At 33.2% G+C, this 10,007-nt stretch overlaps 1 protein-coding gene across 1 annotated transcript in view; it reads left to right on the top strand.

The window, feature by feature from the left end:
• The window catches only part of LOC106467894 (alpha-mannosidase 2C1-like), a 39,971-nt gene that overhangs the window by 25,799 nt on the left and 4,165 nt on the right, over window positions 1-10,007 (top strand). The window contains exons 4-6 of the mRNA XM_022396103.1: window positions 5,385-5,495; window positions 8,870-9,059; window positions 9,266-9,423. Of these exons, the coding sequence (XP_022251811.1) occupies window positions 5,385-5,495; window positions 8,870-9,059; window positions 9,266-9,423 (459 nt within the window). The remainder of the gene's footprint in view (window positions 1-5,384; window positions 5,496-8,869; window positions 9,060-9,265; window positions 9,424-10,007) is intronic.

The following is a 10,007-nucleotide window of genomic DNA, read 5'->3' on the forward strand; positions in this document are numbered from 1 at the left end:
GTGTCCTTGGTCCATTCTGAATCCTAAAACTCTATAGGTATAACTGAAAAAAGTTTTCTGTATTATTTGGGTTCTTAAAAATTTTCTTTTATAAGACAAATTATTTTAAGACACAGAAAGCCATTGAAGCTGTATCAAAGAAGTTGAAAGATGTGGTTCATATGGGATTGCCATGATTCCAGTATTTTCAGACACCTTTCTCTTGAAACTAGACATTAATTTCACAATGTGACTGGAAGTTTGTGAGCTTTTGTCAACTTCACATTCTTGTTTATTACCTTTTTAATGGTACTGAATGTGTTGTAGTTTAATTGTAATGACTTTTGAGTCAGAGACCATGATGAATACCACTTAAGTATACACTACCAGCAAGTTATTTTAGAAGCACTAATGCACACAGCTAAAAAGTTTTTGTACCAACTTATAAATATTAGATATAGTACTGTAGTAAAATGTTCATAATACTTATCCTGCTTATAAATTGAGACACCTTTAAAAGTCACAGGGATGGATGTTACAAGCATGTGTATTTATGTAATTGTTTTGCAGGTATGCTGGTTACTTTCTTAAATTTTCTTGAAATTCACCCCAGCCAGAGAGTTTTCTTTCATAACCATACCTATTACTTTGCAGAAGAAGGCATTTTTCCAGATTGGCTTACAACATTGTTTCAGAGCCTTTTAGTGTTGAAAACAGTCTGCTGTTTAACAGACTCACTATATTTGTAATATTTAATGTAAGGAATTGTGACATATACCTTCAGTTGTTATCATGCTTGTGATGATGATGTACATTTATCATGATCCAAATTTAAAGAAGCAACATGTCACCTGTGGTGCAAAGATTTGCAGATGATTCTTTGTAAGCAGAATCATATTAACTTTGATGCTGGCTCAAGTCTTCAAAGTTTTGTGGGCCTCTCAATGCAAGTATATTCAATTTCTTCATTTACTGATATACTGCCTCTCATGCCCAATTTTAAACACCAGTCCAGTTTCAGATTGGACTTTTTTACATTATATAAGAACATATTCTTTTGACATTCACATAGTTATTAAATTTTTACTATTCATTCATTTGAAATACACCTATGTCTAAGGGAATTTACAGGGTTTCCAAGCATCAGAATTTAATGCTCCATGTGTATACATTACAATATAAGAAGCTGTGCAGTGCTTCCCCATACCCACACACACACACTGGGAACAACATAATTATATAACAAAGTGCAGATGGAAAGACAGCAATATCCTAAAAAAGTTCAACTAAATTAATAATAATTTATATGTGAGAATTCTATTAAACAGATCAGCAACTCACCAGCCCACAAGACACAAATGTGCTAACTGTCAATAAGAAATGAGAATGAGTTGTTTGTATGAACAAATTAAAATGGTACAACACTTATTAAAATATTATTTCAGCATTTTCCTTACTTTTTTATATTGTATTTAACTGTAGTTTAGTTTCCAATACAGTATCTTACATTTGCTCACACATAGAGCTATTCTTGTTCGGTGCAGCTTTCTATATGCAAAATTTTTTGCATGCCACAATCCTTGAAACTCCCACCTACTCCACAATCCACATGCATCACAGCATCTTCACATGTAAATCATCATGTGACAACCAACCCTCCATCAATATAATGCATGCTGTTGAGGTGGGGTGTTCCACAAGATCACTTGCAGATTTCCTCTTAATACATTTTTTTTTATAAGTATTCCCATTCCGGACCATACTAACCTACGGACTTTCATGGGTAAAGCAGAAGAGGATAGCTGCCAATCTTTGCTGCTGTCTCTTATAATGAATAAATCAGAGGCAGCTGCTTTTAAAAATAGGGTTTTTGTGGTTACCCATAGAACTGTCTCCAGTGTCAGCATTCCTCCAGGCTCTTCCCCGATATTTCCCCCCATGTTCTTCGTGTGGAATATGACAGTTCTTACCACCTTCTAGTTCCAAGCCACTGGGGTTGTGGATCCTGGAGGTGTCTTCCTAAATGTGATCACTTCCATTCAGTAGAGAGTATGGCACTGGTGTTCTGCTGGTGTAGATGGCATTGATCCTCCAACCTTGCACTCCACCTCCATGCAGTGGGTCCCAGACGTTGATGTTGCACCCTAGCACCTGTGCGGTTTTATCTGGAGGATGATGTTGCATAAGGCAAATGTTGTCCCTCTAGCACTCCACCTCAGGGGAACTCATTACCTAAGGCTTATGTTGCACTGTGTGGAACAAGTCCAATGGGTTTTGGATTTGATGTTAAATCTCAACATTATCACATCCCTTCCTACCATCGTTTGGAGGTCAGGTTCCCTGATGACTGGTTGTGGATTTGAGCACTTGCCTTGTTTTGTAGATCAGTACAGAAATTATCTCCTTCTGTTTTACTCAAATTGAGGTGAAGATGGCATGGACCCTCCTCCTACCATGGGTCAGATGATGTAAGCCTGATGCCATCTGGTTTTGGACTGGAGTTGACCTGCTTGGTATGGCCTGATGTGCCCTAGCCACTCTACACATTTTTACTTTCCCCATCATCCAGTTTGTGGATGGAGATCATCCATTCATTTGTGAGACTTGGGTTCAAGCCTGCCCAGTTTCTCTCCTGCTTTGGATGTGCTCCTCCCATTTTCCACCTATGTATGTGACACCTATTACCACACAGGGTGAAGAGTATACGTGGTAGAGAAGTGGTGTGGTCTCCCATATGTGTTCCTCTCCCAAAAGGGGTTAAAACTCATTGGGTGTTTTTCAGATGCTTTCAAAGAATACTTTTTTATATCTCTTGCACCGGTCCATCCATTGGGTCAGTGTGGGATTCTAGCTATATGTGTGAGGGGAGGTAAGATATCATATCAGAGGTTATAATTTTCCTACACTGAAAATTTATTTCTGATAGGTATTTATCTCTTCTCAAACTTCCCACCCTTCCTCCCCACTTAAAACTGGAGCTTATTTTCTTCCTAATCTCAAAGTGATAGTTAGATAGAATCACATACGTCAAGAGGCTGTAATGCACTACTATTGGTGGAGGGTTGTCACATGATGATTTACATTTGAAGATGCTATGAACCATATGGATCATGGTGTAGATGGGAGTTTGAAGACTTGTGGCATGCAGAAAATTTTGCATATAGAGGGCAGAAATGAACGAGAATAGTTCTACGTGTCAGAAGGAGGTAAGTATCTATCAGAAATAAATTTTAAGTGTTGGAAAATTAAAAATTTTGGCAGATCATATCTTAGAATTTTAGCTTTTGTTGCATAATCTCTTGTGCTAAATAGATTAATAAGAACTGCTGACATTATAAATTACTTCAGAAGTTTATTCATTATATAATCCAGAGATTTTATACAAATTCAAAAATATACACATTGTGTAATGTGTTATCTTGACTCATTACATTACTTAACACATAATTATATAATGTGACCTTGAGTTAATGTATTATTTCACAGGCAGATGCATGATGTAACCCTAACTTACAAAGAGAGCTGGATTAAAGCAAGAGCTTTAGGGGCTCCACTAAAAATATACATACTATGATTTATCATACAGTATATAAAAAGTAGCATGCGACACTGTGGATTAGGATAGAGCATGGCTGTTTTACCAGCATCTTCTATTAAAGCAACAATTGCCTGATGAAATGCAACCTTGCAGTCAAAGGGAACTTATTTAAAATACCACTGACATCTGCATTAAAAAAAGCCATGTTCCTCATTTATAATCATTACACATTGTTATTATTTTTTAAAACATAAGTATAATGTCCAAAATATATAAATCATCATGTAAGAAATCATGTTATTTCTTTTTTTCGTTTACTACAAAACTTGCATCTTGCTTTTATCTTTGAGGTAGTGCAGTACAAAAAGTTTGGTTAAACCATGTATATATCTGAATCACTACAAAAAAATCAAGGTTATATCAGATTCAGCTATGTGTGGCTTTAGTTGGTTAGTATGCTGGACTGCAGATTGGAAGGTACAAGGTTCAAACTCACAATATGCTGCTGAATACACCCTCTGAATACAGCTGTGGATATGCAATAAAAGTAACTCTCAATTACAGTATCCAGTTAAGAATAGTCGCATAAACATTCCATTTTTATAACTGTTTGAACTTCTGTTCAACAGTTATAAGTTCAGGATGGCTATGCATGTGGTCTTTAACCTAACATATTTACCCATGTTTTGCAAAAGGTGCTGTTCAAGTTGGAATTAGCAAATATCATATGTCAATTACAGTGAAATTCAAGCCTTACCGTTTACAAATATTAAACAAAGTTATAATATCATAATTTATTTGATAAAAAAAAATTATTGGAACGTTTACCAAACTGGGTACTGAATGTGATGTATTTTTTGTTTTTTTTTGTTTGCTGAATTTTGTGTAAAACTACCTAAGGGCTATCTGTCTATGAATTGGAAGTGATAGACTAGAGGAAAGGCTGCTAGTCTACACCACTCACTGCCAATTCTTTGACTATTATAATTGAACAGTGGTAACAACTGTCACTTTATAATGACCCTATGGCTGAAAAGATGAGCATGTGTGGTGATGGGATTGGAACCTGCAATCTGCAGACAGTTCCAAAGCTCCAAGTAATTCATAATGAAAATGATATTTTGCCTTCTTTACCCTAGTGTGACATAGAAATGGCTTTGAATTTTTTCATAGAGGTGTTTCACATAATCATAATTTAATAGCACACAATCAGGTTAATTTATTAAAGAGGTTTCATTTTTAAATCAGTTTATTTTACTTCAGTTCTCGTTCAGTATACATATACTCATGAGAAGCTTTCTTCTTTTGTAGTTATTTTTCATTCCTGCTGCTGGCTGTACTTTCTTACTGGATCACATTTTAATAGTAATAAATGAAACAGATGTGACTTGTGTACTTCATATTTTGTATTTGCAGTTACTAATTCTGTACAATTATAATTTTATTTCTTAGAGTTTAATAATATAAAACTGTTTATAACTGCATGCCTATTTGTTGCAAATGTTTAAACTTTGGGTTTCAAGAAAAACTAGGTCATGCATTGTGACACCTGCAAATAAGTATGTGGTGTTTTGCATTGCTTAAATTTCATATTGAGATCATCCTTTAACATGAATTTAGAACTTCAAGTCAATTAATTTTTTTTTTTTGCTTCAAACTGTATTTCTTTAGTACATTAACTAACTAAAATTAGAATAAAACTTTGAAGAGGTTTTTTTTTTCATAAAGGTTTTTTTGTTTGGTACAGTATATTTTCACTCTTATTACCTAAATATTTCATTTAATGTCTTTGAAAAGAGGGTTTTATAAGGGTGAAATATTTATAGACATTTATTTACCTGAATTACACTATATCTTTGTTATATAGGTTGAGTTTCCTGTAAACATTCTTGCCAATCAAGCAACTTATGAGATTCAGTTTGGCCACTTGCAACGTCCAACCCACTTTAACACATCTTGGGACTGGGCAAAATATGAGGTCAGTGTAAAATGATTTTAATGTTATAATGATGTATGTGTGTTTGTACAATATTGTATGCAGCTAAACAAGAATTACAGAATATTGTAATTTACTGATTTGTGACAACTTTTTCCTTTAAATTTCAAAAGTTTTGTATTTACCACCATGATTTCTAATAAAATAAGTGTTGTGAATCAAGAAAAAAACCAAATAATGTCACATTACACATATGTGTGCAATTTCTGATGTAGCTAGATGAGATATGGATCAGAAAAGTGAGATTTCTGGTCAAGTTAAAAATGACAAATCTTAATTTGTATCAAGCATGGTTTGAATCACTGATGTGTTAGCCTAGACATTTTGCACCATTGTAATAAATTGTCAGTTTTCTGGCATTGATAGTTGTGAAGTATATAATTTGTTAATATCTATCATTTTTAGATTTGTTTCGAAAACGAATTTGCCTGTATTTTTCCTTTAATTGATGCTTGACCATTTCTTTTCTTATCTTTTTTATAATTCATCTTGACTTCAATAAATTTGCTTACTTCAATATGGATACCTCTGCATAGTGAGGAGAACTCCTAGGGAAGGCTCTGCCTGTGCAACTTATCTTCTTTGCACTGCAAACATCCACAGATGTTTGGTTTGCATGGTGACCTGTTAAAGGGAGGAAAGGACCATGGTAGTTGAGTGATTGCAACATACTACTCTGGCCTTGAATTCCTATAGGTGGGAATTCCTGAGATGGTATTCTAAAGGTCAGTTGGCTGGTAAATTGAGGCTAGGATCAACTGAATGCCAGTATCAGAAAACCTCAGTGGGTTTTGTAGACATTATGTGTGGTGTAGTTGCTTATGTACAGTGACCATGAAACCCTGATACTTCTCTGCTTTCTTTGAAGTTTTGAGCTTATGACAGGATAGTATGTTCCCATGTAGTGTTCCTTGTATATTTAATCTTTCAATAGCTAAGTGCTATAGACATGAATTTCGTGTTTGGGATTGATCAAGACTGATGAATTAGTGTAAAGAAAGCCACTTTATTGTTATTTCTCAGCAACTAGAGGTTTTTCTAACATGTACTCCTCCACATAAACAAAAAATAAAACAACAACAGAGTATTGCTGTCATGTAACATGCATATTAACAAACATTAGTATGTACATTTCTTTGGTAATAATCTTTAAAAATTAATTCCTTTAATGAATAAAAGTAAATTAATGTATAATAATGTAAGAAGAATACACAGTTTCAATGTTAAGCCATGTATACACTACATATACATAGTTAAATTGTATTTAAAGACATAGATGTAACATGTATGCTTCTGTTTTTTTTTTCAAATTCAACAAGACAAAAGTTCATAGACAGTTACTTTTTGAGATAGTAAATGTAGATTACTAAAATTGATTGTATTACATATTATTTTTTAGCCATGGCACAGCAGCACATAGAATGGCTCTGAGTTTGTTTGTTTTTTGTTTTATTTTCAAGTACAAACTTTTAGCTCATAGCTCTGTCAGCTCTTGACTGATTTGAGGTCTAATTACAGTTTTGGACTCAGAAGGTCAAACCCTTTCTATTGATGTATTTGACCATGCTCAAGGTCTTATAGGTTAATTTACTCTAATCTTGCCTAAAATAATTTTAATTTGAGGGTAGGCTGGTAGAGATTCTGATGAGTAATAAAAAAGAGCCCCACACTTGGTATTGCTGGTGCACAAAAATATAGCTAAGAAAAAAGGTCTCATAGGTTAATTTACTCTAATCATGCCTAAAAGAATTTCAAGTGTCGTGGCTATTAAAGACTCCCTCTTGTTTTGGATTAGTTTTGAAATACAATGATATAAAAGATCTATTCTAAAGATGTTTAATTGAGGAACTCAAAGGTTTCTTAAAATACTGAAAAGTTTGGATCAGGTACAACTTATTAGAGAAGTTTTATTCTTGTAGCTATAGAAATCAGCAATAACATTTCATTTCTCACAATATTAGTGTAAAAGACTGATTTATTGAGAGTTAGATAGAGGGGTCTAAAAACAAAATAAATTATCATTACTAAATCTCAGAAAGCATTAAACACCAATTTTCTCTTTATTTGAAAGCTGTACTAAAATTGGTTTCACTCATGTATGAATACAACTTCCAAATTAATATATGTTTTTACATTTTAATTTTTTTTACGTTTTCACTTATTCTGATTTTTTTTTGCAATTTCCACCAAAAATAGTTGATGATTTTTGAAAATAGACACAAAGGTAGTAGGAAAAGGAAAATTGAAATGGTCAGCTAATTCATAAATGTGGGAAAATTAACAAAGTTAAGAGTTTCAGAATCTTTCTTGGGTATACCCAACAACCTCTGAAAGTTTTCTGGTAATTAGAGGATCTGTGAGCTAGAAAATTCTTTACAGTATAGATTTCTAGGCAGTACTCCTAGATGGCCCACTGATGTAAAGACCTCTAAGTATTATTAGATTATCTCACCAACTGTTGGCGACATAATGCTCTGTCACCACACATACACAAACACACTCACACACACACACACATGTATATATAAATTCATGGATTCCTCCACAAGCTTCTTCTTTGAAGTTGCAAGAAATCTCTGCAAATATCATCCTCTTTATGATACACATATATTGAAATTTTTCAATACTTTGAATGATACATGAATTTATCCAAGCACTCTAATAAAAGTTAGTTAATATTTTACCATCACTGTGCGTAAAATTAATTAGCAAATTGATTTAATGGACCCTAATTCAGTTTTTAAAGGACCTCCAGTAAGAAAGTGGTAAGTCTGTGACTTATAATGCCAAAAACTAGGTTTCAATACTTGTGGTGGGCACAGCACAGATAGCCCATTTTTTAGCTTTGTGCCTAACTACAAAGAAACAGTTTCTAAAGACCTTTAAGACTGTTCTATGAATAAGCTATAGTAAGCTAGCTTCAAATGAGGAATGTTGTTTTAAATGAGGTTCAGCTTTTCAGTGTTATCAAAGGAGTGTGTTGAAGCCAGTTTTTGGTGAAAATATTTTCCTTTTGTAAGACATCAAAGCCAAACATGTAAAACTAATCATCGCAGAATCTTCTTTCATTGTAGAGTATTGTTACAAAAGATAATAGACCAGACAGGAATCAAAGCCTTCCAGATCATCAAAAGACTATTGCACCAGCTTATTAGTACAAAAACATCTTAATATATTTATTTCAGCTAATTCTTCAATTCATATAGCATTATTTTATATCACAACAAGGTATATTTGTGTCTATAATGTTTTTGCAGTTAGAAAGATTGTATTATTTAATGATGGCAAATAAATATTTACACTTATGTTGTGGTAAACTATTTTGTTATTTAAATTGGTTAATATTTTTCAATCAGGTATGTGGTCACAAATGGGTGACCCTGTCAGAATATGATTGTGGTGTGGCCTTACTGAATACAAACAAATATGGGCATGCTGTTCATGGCAGTACTATGAGAATTTCCCTTCTAAGGTCCTCAAAATCTCCAGACAGTAAAGCTGATATGAGATGCCATCAGTTCACATATGCACTTATGCCCTATAATGGTAAGATTTTTTATTGTTATTATTCTTGAAAAAAATTCATGTTATTATATCATCAAAAATTCTCTATAATCTTTAAAATACGAAAATCTTCTCTGATGATAAGTAATAATATGTGTTGTCTAGTTAAATGATAATGATCTTAATTTCCAGAGAAATATCTTATCTGGGTATGAAATGTGTGCTTATTTCTGTATCATCTTTTTCAGGTACATTTCAGTCAGCTGGTGTTATTCAGCAAGCTTATCAACTCAACAGCCCTATTCAAGTGTTCCACACTAGTGCCACCTCTGGGTTGAAAATAGATATGAGTGTTCCAAATCCTGTAGTATTACTAGATAAGCATGAGTCTATGAGTTGGTTCCAGGTATACAGTTTTGTTCTTATTCAGTGCAAGATAAATACATTTCAAGACATAATTCATGAAGATTTAATATTTATATACATATATGCTACTTCATTATCCTTTTTTATCATATGAAGTAATGTTTTCTGTGAAATAGTGATACCTAAGTAAACAGGTAATCAGTATGAAACTTGAATAGGTGTTGTATAATATATCACAAAATAATACGAAAATTTTGTCTTCAAACGAGCTTGGCCAGCAAGACAAACCCTACTGAAACTTCAAAAATATCCTCTCATAAGGTCACTTGAACATAATAAAACTTAATAAAAGCCAAAAACCTAATACAGGTGGGTGATATTAAAACGATGAAGTACTTTCATAGTTCTCACAATATCACATGAACTTAATAAATCTTAATAAGATTCGGAATGTTCACTTTTGAGAATAAAATGTTTCACAGATGCAGTTTTTATTTATATTTCTCCTCTCCTATTAGCCACAGTAGCATATAAAAGCAAGATATAAAATCTTTATATATATAATATTTGATCCTGGTTCATTGCTCCTTTCCATGTACACATAACTGTTGATGTTTAGAAATA

Source organism: Limulus polyphemus, unplaced genomic scaffold (genome assembly GCF_000517525.1).
Source record: "Limulus polyphemus unplaced genomic scaffold, Limulus_polyphemus-2.1.2 Scaffold2782, whole genome shotgun sequence".
Classification (NCBI taxonomy): Eukaryota; Metazoa; Arthropoda; class Merostomata; order Xiphosura; family Limulidae; genus Limulus; species Limulus polyphemus.